The sequence below is a fragment of the Fusarium graminearum genome, chromosome 4 (assembly GCF_000240135.3).
Source record: "Fusarium graminearum PH-1 chromosome 4, whole genome shotgun sequence".
NCBI lineage: Eukaryota > Fungi > Ascomycota > Sordariomycetes > Hypocreales > Nectriaceae > Fusarium > Fusarium graminearum.
Window position 1 is genome coordinate 1,650,315 of NC_026477.1, and position 12,411 is coordinate 1,662,725.

The window sequence follows — 12,411 nt, forward strand, 5'->3', positions numbered from 1 at the left end:
CGCATCTCACGCCATCGGAAAGAAACGAATAATATCGGTAGAGAAGAATCGGATAACTGTCCTTTTCTCTGGTGATATTAAAATCCAACAGACTAGCTAGACTCTAACTTCTTACACCACGCAACCAACACACTGTCGTGTTCCGGAAATCGAAACTATCTGGCCTCGATACTCCACCAGCATTATCGTCTTCCACGGCTCGAAAGTTGGCATCCCAACAAGGTGTTTCTGAGGGTCCTGATTCCGATATCAGAGTATCCAGCCCCGAATCAGGACACAGTATCACAGGACGTAATTGCATAGAGCAAACCTCCACAAGTGATCATTTTCGCCCTATCTACCCACCTCACTGGTAACATTACTCCACAAAGGTAGTAGATCGCTGCTTCTGCACAGACCCTTGACTTATTTTCCTGTCTGCATTGCGTGTGCTCAGTGGCGCACCCCACAAGCTCTACGTATTCGAGGTTCCTTCTGACATCTCGTCATCAAAAGTGCTTCGGTCACGGAGCGAAGACTCAATATCCTGACTCAAGGATATCCTCAGCTTGCACCAGTGCGATTCTAACCCTAGTCAGTTAGAGCTCAAAGACTGAGGAAACTAAGCTAAGGTACTTTCCATGACCCTGCAGGCTTAATGAGGTGAGGAATAACTGACCTGTAACCCTGGTAGTTACATTACCGCTACTAAAAGGTATCTCGTACCTAGAACTGCTAGACCAAAGCAGACCGCCAGGACGGGATAGCTTCATCATCCACTGTGCCACACTACCCCTCGTCGTTTGCCTCGCCCCTCCAACTCCTTCGGCTCTTCCCCGCGACAGCGACACACGCCGCCCTGCCCTGCCCTGCCCTGTCTGTAACCGTACCTACGGGACCGACGGTACTTGTCACCGTACCTTGCTTTGCTTTTACATTGGATTGCTACATCTACATTTCTGCATCAGTACCTTTTCCCTTTCCTCGACGTCAATTGGATCACATTCTGGTAGTATACGCGCGCCAAAGTGCTCAACATCATCCAATCGCCTCCCCTTGACACCTACGTATCACCGCCAACTCGAACGTCCTTGCGACCAATCGAAAAATCCTTCACCTTCTAACTCAACCCTTCTCTACGGTCGCTCTATTTCGTTCTATTTGGATATCTCCCTAGTTGTGTCGGTGTCTGGTTTGGTATTGAAATTCTGGTCTTGCGCTTGCATCATCATACACAATGCCTCATTCGCAGCATGGCGAGGATGCCTCCGCGACAGCGGCTGGCTCCCAAATACCGGTGACACTTGTCGCCGACTCTCTCGAGAAGCCCTCGCTTGACGATCGCAGCTACCGGGTCATTCGACTTAGCAATGAGCTTGAGGCTCTTCTGGTGCACGATCCCGAGACCGACAAGGCCAGTGCTGCCCTTGACGTCAACGTGGGAAATTTCAGCGACGAGTCTGATATCCCTGGTATGGCCCATGCGGTCGAACATGTAAGTGTTTCTATACCTGCTGTATTGTACAGACTGTGCTAATCTTTCTGCTCCTTGTCAGCTTCTTTTCATGGGCACAAAGAAGTTCCCAATTGAGAACGAATATGGTCAATATCTCTCCGCCAATTCAGGAAGCTCTAATGCTTACACCGGTCCGACTTCGACAAACTACTTTTTCGACATTTCTGCAAAGCCAGATAATGACCAGGATCCTTCAGATACCAATCCCTCTCCTCTACGTGAGGCTCTAGATCGATTCGCGCAGTTCTTCATTGAGCCTCTCTTCCTTCCCGAGACTCTCGACCGAGAACTTAAGGCTGTTGACTCGGAGAACAAGAAGAATCTTCAGAATGATACCTGGAGACTGCACCAGCTTGAAAAGTCTCTGTCCAACCCCAACCATCCGTTCTGTCATTTCTCGACCGGTAATTTCGAGGTCTTGAAGACCCTTCCCGAAGCACGCGGAATCAATGTTAGGGATAAGTTCATCGAGTTCCATGCCAAACACTACTCGGCGAATCGCATGAAGTTGGTTGTCTTGGGTAGAGAGCCACTTGATGTGCTCCAGAAATGGGTTGCTGAGCTTTTCTCTCCTGTCGTCAACAAGGAACTACCTCCCAACAGGTGGCCCGGCGAGCTACCGTTCCGAGAGTCTGACCTCGGAATGCAATGTTTTGCAAAGCCTGTTATGGATTCGAGAGAGTTGAACCTCTACTTCCCCTTCATTGACGAGGAGTTCATGTTCGCCACTCAGCCTAGCCGATATATCAGTCATCTCATCGGACACGAGGGTCCTGGCAGTATCATGTCGTATATCAAGTCCAAGGGCTGGGCAAACGGTCTCAGTGCAGGTGCCTACCCCGTGTGCCCTGGCACTCCTGGTATTTTCGATGTGCAAGTTCGCTTGACGGAAGAGGTAAGAAATAATCCGATAGTTTTCTTAGAGAACAAATACTAATATCACTCACCCTAGGGTCTCAAGAACTATCCCGAAATTGTCAAGATCTTCTTCCAGTATGTCACTCTTCTGCGCGAGAACCCTCCACAGGAGTGGATCTTCCAAGAGCAGAAGGGAATGGCAGATGTCGACTTCAAGTTCAAGCAAAAGACACCCGCCAGTCGCTTTACGAGCCGAATCAGTTCTGTTATGCAGAAACCACTTCCGCGAGAGTGGTTGCTCAGCGGCCACAGCCGTCTCCGGGAATTCGCACCCGACCAGATTGAGAAGGCTCTTTCTACAATTCGCCCGGACAACTTCCGCATGGTTATTGTGTCACGAAACCACCCCGGCAACTGGGACCAGAAGGAGAAGTGGTACGGAACCGAGTACCGCCATGAGAAGATCCCCGATGATCTCATGGAGGATATCAAGAAGGCCGCCGCAGTCTCTCCCAAGGAGCGCTTGTCGGCCCTTCATCTACCCCACAAGAACCAGTTCATTCCCAACAAGCTCGAGGTTGAGAAGAAGGAGGTCGACGAGCCCGCACTGAACCCGCGAGTGCTTCGCAATGACAACATTGCCAGGACATGGTGGAAGAAGGACGACACTTTCTGGGTTCCTCGCGCGAATGTGATCGTGAGCCTAAAGACACCCCTTATCTACGCTTCCGCCGAAAACAATGTCAAGGCCCGTCTATTCACGGATCTTGTGCGTGATGCGCTCGAAGAGTACTCCTATGATGCAGAATTGGCTGGCTTGCAGTATAATGTCAGTCTCGACTCACGGGGTTTGTTCTTGGACGTCAGTGGCTACAATGACAAGCTTCCTGTCCTTCTGGAGCAAGTTGTTACAACAATGCGGGACCTCGATATTAAGGAGGATCGTTTCGAGATCGTCAGGGAGCGACTGACCAGAGGATACAACAACTGGCAGCTTCAATCGTCCTACCATCAAGTCGGTGACTACACCAACTGGCTCAATGCACCTGAGCGAGACTTCATCGTAGAAGAGCTTGCAGATGAGCTGTCGAGCGTCACGTTGGAAGGTGTCAGGTTGTTCCAAAAGCAAATGTTGGGCCAGGTTTTTATTGAGGTTTACGTGCACGGCAACTTGTACAAGGAGGATGCTCTCAAGGCAACCGACATGGTTGAGTCTATTTTAAAGCCCCGGGTATTGCCTGAGGCTCAGTGGCCTATCCTACGGTCTCTTATCTTGACTGAGGGCTCAAACCACGTTTTCAGGAAGACGCTTATGGATAAAGCTAACGTCAATCACTGCGTCGAGACCTGGTTCTATGTTGGTAGCAGGGAAGACCGCGAGGTTCGCACAAAGACTTTACTCCTAGATCAGATGCTCCACGAGCCTGCCTTTGATCAGCTGAGAACCAAGGAGCAACTGGGTTACATTGTCTTTAGCGGTCCTCGAGCTTTCTCGACAACATATGGTTTCCGATTCCTTATTCAGAGCGAAATGACGCCGGAATTCCTTGATTCTCGCATTGAGGCCTTCCTTATGAGGTATGCAGACACTTTGGAGAAGATGAGCGACACGGAGTTCGAGGGTCACAAGCGAAGCTTGATTGTCAGGCGACTGGAGAAGCTCAGGAACCTAGACCAAGAGTCCACTCGTCACTGGTCTCAGATCACAAACGAATACTATGACTTTGAGCTAGGTATGTTCAGATGAACCCCTCACTACGTTCAAGATGACTAACTGGTGATAGCCCAACGCGATGCTGCACAAATCAAGTTGCTGACCAAGCCCGAGGTCGCCGAGTTTTTCAACAAGCACCTCAACCCCTCCTCAACCCGAAGAGCCCGTCTGTCGATTCATTTGCAAGCCCAAGGCAAGGCTGAAGGAGTCGATAAACGACAGGAAGAGGCCCAGAAGAAGGCCGATGAGGAGCCATCTGCTGGGGATGCTGTCAAGACTGCTCAGGAGATCACAGACGTTAGATTGCATAAGGCTGGTCTCACTGCCAGTTCAGGCGCCAGGCCTGTAAAGGACATCAGCGAGTATGCGGATACCGATGCCAAGCTGTAAAAGCCGCATTTTATACCTCGACCTCGTTGGGATAATATGGACATTCCCTATACGGCGTGTCGATGGATGCATTTTAGACAGAGGTGTGACACATTGAGATGACATGTTAGACGGGGGACATGATGGCGATCAAAGATATGGGTATGTATTTATTTAAACTTCCTTTTTAGAGGAAATATGCTCGGGCAGTGTGGGTATCTAGGTAGCTAGAGCAGGTTTCTGACGAGATAAGAATGAACGATTCTATGATCCCTAGTGTAAAAATGAGAATGTTGAATGATTTACTTGAATTCGGACCCCTTGATCTTGGAAATGATACGCATGTGAAAGGGTTGTATATAGGTACCACTACCCTGGAGTCTGGTGTCACACAACCAAGATTGGAAATGCGGACTGATTGGTATCCAAACTCCGAAAGCAAGTTCCCGCCAGGGGTAAAGGAAACACACAGATTGTGAAACTGTTGATCAGGAAGGGGATTGGAGGGCAAGCAAGGGTACTAAAGGTTTTGTTACATATCAAACAACATGGCTGGCTCCGAGCTTCAGTCTGGATGGGAGAACACTTGATACTTGGTTGACACCGCTTTGTATTTGCATCCGCGACATTATGAATAGGACTAAGTAGGTAGTTGTAGCTAGAAGTGATTTACTTCAGATTCTTAACTCCCATTACAAGAGGGAGTGTTTTTTTTGTATGTGTGAAGGTAAGGCTGTGTCTTTAAACTCTACCTACTAACTATAACTCTCACTGCAGAGCGAGCGACAAAGCCAGTGTTAGGCTTTGAAATCTATATACAAAGGGATTGTGCTTTGTCTTCTTCTAGAACAATCCGATGCAGATATTGGAAATTTGGAGGCTGCACGCTTGTGAGGGTTAATACTACCGGGACCCAGCATCCAACCCTGTTTGGTACTGGCAACCAGCATGTATACGGATACAGGCAAACGATTCATGGTTTGCTTGGATGTGGGGGAAGGGGAATCAATCATTCGCTTACCGCCAAGTTCCAACTTGTGGTTAAAAAGCATGGAAGCAATATTTCTTTGTTTTTCTCAGCCATTCAGCGAGTTTCTTTTGCTGTCTTTCAGCTGAAACTTGCATTAAATATGTTAATGTATGTAGTAGGTAGTGTTGTAAGGAACCTGAGTAATAAGATTTGCGTTTCGAGCCTGATTGCATGCCGTTTGTACAACGGACCCCTCTATCGTCATCAGAGATTGAGCCCATACAGAAACAGTACCTCCTACATCACATTAGCCCGCTATGGAATGAACCCAGGCCGCTGACCAGGTAGATATTCAGTGCAGCCCCTGGAGCTCTTATTCATATGTTAGTAATTCATTTCCTTACTACAAATACAAACGTACTTGCCTACCTAGAACTGGATTTTTAGCCATCATAAAGATACCTACGACCCAAGTGCCTACTAAACACACGTAAACAACCTTGTTCACCTCCGTTCTCATAAACGTCAGTGCAAGCCAGGTATGGAGCCCAGATATTTAGAGTCCGTCAGCCCCACACCGCCCATTATTCTCAGCGGTCACAGCCCGGTCCAAAGGCCACTGAACTGCTGTGGTCCATCATGAAAAAAATATAACTTTAGAGCCTGCCAGCCCCCCCGCCTTCTTCCCGCGAGTGAAAAAATATATATTTCTTTCCTCAAACTGACTTGGATTGGACGGCAGGCCTTGTTAGTCCCATTTTCAGACAGAGTAAATGCAACACGCTTCTAGTTGTTACTCGTACCCTCGCTACGAACGGTCGCTATTTCCCACGCCTCCTGTCCCCCTCCGTCACCGTCAAAGGCAGAGACCAGGACAAGGACGAAGACGAAGACGCCCCGTCGTTCCCCTCCGCCCCTCTAGCTCCAACACCCCGAGCTGCCCGGGCAGCTCGCCTTCAAGACGTCGTCCTCAAAGAAGAGAAAGCTCTTGCGAAAGGACGAGCCCGTAGAACCCATCGAATCGCCCTCGCCCCCTCCTGACTCGGTCCTACCCTCTTGCGAAGTCGACGACGATCCCGCCTTCTCCTTCTCCGCCTCCGTGGCCGACACTCAGCCCGCCTCGAGCCTCCCCCCACGTCTCCAAAATCAGAACAGTTATTTTGCCTCGGCCGACTACGCTTCATCAGCTGCCTCAAGCCCCTGTGCTTCTGCCTACGCCGACCTTTCCATCGAAAGTGACCGTGGCGGCGACGAGACTGGCTCGGCCCGAACCTTGGCCAGAAGCCAGTCTCCCTTGCGTCTCTCTCACCGAGCTATCATGAATGGCGATGCCGACCTACCTCAACGTTCCTCATCGCCTTTGAAACGACGTGCTTCCAGTATGGATCCCGAGAACGAAGCGGATAGAACCCGGGATGTCGACATGGGCTCATCACAGGTTAACGAGTCTGTCGAGGGTCCATCTCAGCCATCGTCTGCAGCCACCTTGCCTCGAGCCATGAGTGTTGATGTGCCTGAGCCTGCCGCGCCCTCGGCAGACGATACTTCCCTGTCTCAACGTAAGACTTGTGTGATATCCAATTTACATTAAACAAACCCTCAACTAACTCTCACGCCACAGCTGTCCCCTCGTTGCAAGAACAGATTAAGATCATTGAGACCCTTTTGAAAGCCTTTCGAGATTCACAACCAAAGGAAGGGGATAAAGCCTACCTTGTATCGAATGCCTGGGTTGAAAAAGCACTTGCGTTGCGTGGCGACTTAAAAGACACCCACGAGAACGATTCTGCATCAAACCCCCTTGGACCTGTAGACAACTCGGACATTATTGAAGAAATTGTCACAGAGCCTACTGGCAATGAATTCATTCGTCTCAAACAGGGAACCAACGAGAATGAGTTCACGCTCTTCCCCGAGGACGCTTGGAAGATGGTTGTAGAATGGTACGGTGTAAAGGATGGCCAAAACGCTATTGTTCGAACTGCGATCAACACAGCTGAACATGGTGACGTCCCTGTCATTCAGTTTGAATTTCACCCTCCAGTTTTTACAGTTCATCGCCTGTGGTCGACTCTCAGTCCACTGCCCATCGAGCAGTCACTTAAAGCCAGGAACCCCCCTCCTTACAAATTCGCCAGAAGCCGTAAATACCATGCTCAAACTTTCATCAAAGAGTTAAAGACGGCCACTGGTGTTCCGATGGACCAAAAAATTCGTCTGTTCACTGTGCCCGAGGTTCAGCAGATCGCTGGCCCCTCAGAACCGTCCCGGGCACTCACTCCTCCGGATTCTCCAGGCCGAGGCGAGAGCAGCGGCGAGTCTGCAGATTCTTGGTCTAAACTTCTCCTGGATATTGCTTCATTTGAACGCGTTCGCGACACCAAGACACAATGTACTTTGGACGACAAGACCATTCAACCGAACTTTAACGGTGGATCGTCGTTGTCTTTGTTTAATTTGGTCACCGACCAAACTCTTGTTATTGATGAGGCGATCGAAAAGGTGTCCTGGGTCAGTACATACACTGGAAAGAGCCCGCCGAATGGGCTGGCCATTCCTACTAGAAGCGGCATGGCATCATCCAATGTGAGCGGCCGAAGTAGCCCTGCTCCTGGTGGTGTGCTGACACGAGGTCGAATGGGAAAGAAATCCGGTCGCAGCATCGGTGTCGTTGGTCTGCAGAACTTGGGGAATACCTGTTACATGAACTCGGCCCTCCAGTGCGTCCGAAGTGTCGAGGAGTTGACAAAGTACTTTCTGACGGATGAGTTTGTCGATGAGGTCAATAAGACCAACCCTCTAGGATACAACGGAAAAGTTGCCACGACATATGGACACTTACTCAAGGAGATATACTCGGAAAATAGGGGTTCTGTAACTCCAAGAGATTTTAAGAACACCATTGGTCGGTGTCGGTCAACCTTCTCTGGCTATGGCCAACAGGACTCTCAAGAATTCCTTGGATTTCTGTTGGATGCCCTTCAAGAAGATCTGAGCCGTGTCAAGAAGAAGCCTTACATTGAGAAGCCAGACTCCACCGACGACATGATCAACAATCCAGAAGCTATAAAGGAGATGGCAGATAAGGTGTGGGATATCACTCGATGCCGAGACGACTCTGTCATCGCCGACCTCTTCACGGGTTTGTACAAATCAACCCTTAAATGCCCTGAATGCGGCAAGATCAGCATCACGTTTGACCCTTTTAACAACTTGACACTCCCCATACCTGTTGAAGACGTCTGGACGGCTAAGATCAAATTCCTGCCTCTCAACGATGCCCCCGTCATGATAGAGGTTGAACTGCCTAAACACAGCGCTATTGAGCAGCTCAAGCAATTTATCTCCATCCGCACAGGTATTCCACCGGAAAGATTGATTGGTGGCGAAGAGTATAAGGATAGGTTTTTCAAAATCTACGAAAACACCAACGATGTCAGCGAAGAGATTAACAAGAGTGATGTCGCTACTTTCCACGAGTTGGATGCCACTCCTACTAATTGGCCACACAAGACCAAGAAGCCTCGTTCAATGTTGGACGTGGACACTCCTCTTGAGACCGAGAACTGGGATGATTCGCGGTATGAGCAAATGGTAGTACCTGTATTCCACCGCATTTCGTCAACTTACGGACGTGGTCGAGAGGGCGTCGCTCCTCCCAGTTTCATTTGCTTCACTAAGGAGGAAGCTTCTGATATCGACCTCATTCGACGCAAGGTCCTGGAGAAGGTCGCTACCTTTTCAACCTGGTCCAAGCTAAGAGACGTCACAGAAGAAACCTCAGACAATGCCGATGGAGAAGTCGTCATTTCGGTTTCGGACGCGGACTCGTCAGGCGACAGTAAGGTTATCGCTACCTCGGTTGAAAGTGAGGACGATATCGTGGACGTGCACATGAAGGATGACAGCGACCCTCTTCCCCATCAACCCCAGATCTTGAAGCGATTCAACACAACCCGACCAAAGTTCGCCAAGCCAGATAGCTTCCTGGACCCTGAGCTTGAAAATCTCTTCGAGCTTTGCTATTTCACGGATAAATCTTGTACTGGTCATGTGCCTACAGGCTGGTCTCATGTTGATCACCATCAACTTCTGCCCAAACTAGCAGACCGAATTCCCCAGTCTACACCTGAAGGTGAAGATACCGGTAGTCGCGATGACGAAAGCAGCACACCCTCTATCAACGAGGATGCGAGTAGCACCGATGAGAGTATGAAGGCTGAGGTCACACAGACCCGAATGGCTGAGGAATCTAGCGAAGAAGACGCTCAAAAAGCTCCACGCGTAAGTTACCATATGAGATCTTTTTGTAACACCAACGCTTACACAACACAGAAATTCAACGGGCGGCCGTCTAAGATGGGACCTCATGGACGACGTGGCAAGATGAAGGGCCAGAAATACGGCAAGAAGGCCAACAACAAGCGCCGAGAACGCATCCAGAACAAGAAAAATAAGGCGGCTTCTGTCAAGCCACAGCCACAGCCTCCTGCAGTTGCTGATGGTGGCCCTCTTATTCGCCTTGGCGAAGGCCTTGTCGTGGATTGGAACGATGAAGCTTGGGAGAAGGCATTTGGTGGCTCTTCGAAGACGTCTGAAGAACAAGGAGCACCTACTTACCTGACACTCGAGACACTCAACGACACAGCCCTCAAGATTGTTCAAAGAAGGAGAAAGCATCGTCGCACCCAAGGTATCACACTGGACGAGTGCTTGGACGAATTCGAAAGAGCTGAAGTCCTCTCTGAGCAAGACATGTGGTACTGTCCCCGCTGCAAGGAGCATCGACGAGCCAGCAAGAAGTTTGATCTATGGAAATCACCAGATATTCTTGTAGCCCACCTCAAGCGATTCAGCAGCTCTGGATACCGCCGAGATAAGCTGGACGTCATGGTCGATTTCCCCATAGAAGGCCTTGACCTCACTTCCAGGGTCATCCAGAAAGAAGATGGCAAGGACGAGATTTATGACTTGATTGCTGTCGACGACCATTATGGGGGTCTCGGCGGAGGTCATTACACTGCCTATGCCAAGAACTTTGTTGATGGGCGTTGGTACAATTACAACGGTTAGTGTTCATCTTTGTGCTTATCTCATGCAGGAAACAATAAACTAACAAAGCAACAGATTCTTCAGCATCTCCAGTATCTGATCCTGCATCCTGCATTACATCGGCTGCTTATCTGCTTTTCTACCGCCGCCGCTCAAGCACCCCTTTGGGAGGATCGCGGTTCGGAGTCATCTCTGAGAAGTACAGGAACAGCGAAGAGAACTCCGAAGTAGAAGACGCTGAGGCGGGGGAAGGTCAGCGTCTCGGCGAGGGTTCATCCCTGGTTGGGTTGTCGAGCGTTGGGATCGCAGCCGCAGCAACTCGCCTTCCGACCGGTGGTTCGGATAGAGTCACTGTTACTTCCTACCCTGGCCCAGACGATGACGAAGATGAACTCCCACCCTATGGGGGTGCCGAGGACGAAGGCGTCGATGTCAAAGAGGGATATCAACAGCTGGACAACAGGCAGTCAATGAACCTTACCCAGACTTGGGACTTCACGGGACTGGTCGATAGCGGCGCCGAGGACTCGACGGGTGCTGACATCGGCTCTGACGATGTTCAGTTGGACTCATCAGCGGACGAACGCGGCTTCAGTCAGTCTGATGAACCTGATATGGCCATGACGGGACACGACCTCATGGATGTTGACCGTGTGACCCCAGCATCCCACACTCTCCCAGATATTGATAATGCTACGGGTGATCACAAAGCGGTGATTGACGTACCAACGGCAGGTAGCGATCGAGATTCAAGCGAAGTGGCTGAAATTCATCTTGAAAACGAAAAGGGAACGAAGGCCGAATAGGGTGGCTATCCGAAGTTGAAGAACAAGCGGCCTTGGGTCATAATGACATATGGCAGTCGATACTGTCGAAACACGAGAAAACGGCGACATGAGAATGAGATGACGACCTGGTACAAACCAACATGTGCAAAACATGCTGAGAGAGCTGTAGATAGAAAGAAACGGTGTGTGGAATAGATGGTATATATCTACTATCCTTCCTTATGTAACTAGCTCACATTGGGCTGAAGGGTAGAGAATGGCGTTCGGTATGATTCTGTTTGCATCAAGCATGTTCAGTTGAACGGGCCTGAGAAGGTCGTTGAGACATATGGTTTATACGAGTAGCTCAAGCAGAACAATGGATAGTTTATACCAAGAAGACTCGCGTCTTGAATTTCAATCATCATGTATTGTGAGAAGTGACGACCTTTAACACATATGTCGAGTCACCACTCGGGCGAATATCACATACACGAATGGCCACGAACCACGCATATTGATTAGATTAGGGCGAAGCCAGATATTTCCAACTCGAGAACCGTCGATTGGAGCGGAGCCTATGTAAATACTCCAGAGGCTGATCCTGGCGGGACCTGGATCCGCAAGTCTAGCAAAAACCAACCTTCGATGATGGAGTTATGTATGAGCTGGAGAACAATAACCATGAAATGGTATCTCTAGTTCGTAAATCGACGAATATCACATCGCGCAAGGCTGGAGCGTCCGATGTCGCCATCCCCACGTTGTAGTTCCGATGACATGGTTTCCCCGGTCAAAATCCTTCCCTAATCAAGGACATCATCCACTTGCAGATAACACCTGGTGGTCTTGGTGAACAGCAGAATCAGGGGCATCTCGGAAACTGCTCTATTTGAAGGCAAACCCCGCATCTCCAGGAAATGAACAGCTTGGCGGGAGGTTACTATGGTTGAAGAGTTGAATGAATTGAGATCAGACCCTATGGAGACTGTGGGTAGACAGTAAGCAATTGGTAATGTAGGAAGTATTAGTCCCTAATAAGGCTTGTTCAAAGCTCAGGACAGCCTATTTATGAACAACTGAACACTCTGCAACTTGGTAGATAGAAACTGCTTGACACCATCTCTCTATCCACCACTCAAGGGGGCGGCCGATATCGAAAGCCGAAGGAGCGGCCGCTAGACTG

General features: G+C 49.6%; 2 protein-coding genes across 2 annotated transcripts; both read left to right on the forward strand.

The window, feature by feature from the left end:
• Nucleotides 1-1,216: 1,216 nt before the first annotated feature.
• FGSG_06911 (uncharacterized protein) lies at nt 1,217-4,457 on the forward strand (the record flags this gene model as incomplete). The annotated part of the gene is made up of 4 exons (XM_011328275.1): nt 1,217-1,474; nt 1,536-2,390; nt 2,448-4,086; nt 4,138-4,457. The coding sequence occupies 4 exons, from the start codon at nt 1,217-1,219 to the stop codon at nt 4,455-4,457; spliced, it is 3,072 nt and encodes a 1,023-aa protein (XP_011326577.1).
• Nucleotides 4,458-5,566: 1,109 nt separating this feature from the next.
• On the forward strand, nt 5,567-11,624 carry FGSG_06912 (uncharacterized protein; the record flags this gene model as incomplete). Its single annotated transcript, XM_011328276.1, has 6 exons — nt 5,567-5,574; nt 6,197-6,369; nt 6,417-6,965; nt 7,028-9,690; nt 9,742-10,474; nt 10,534-11,624. The coding sequence occupies 6 exons, from the start codon at nt 5,567-5,569 to the stop codon at nt 11,262-11,264; spliced, it is 4,857 nt and encodes a 1,618-aa protein (XP_011326578.1). The 3' UTR covers nt 11,265-11,624.
• Between the last annotated feature and the right edge of the window lie 787 nt (nt 11,625-12,411).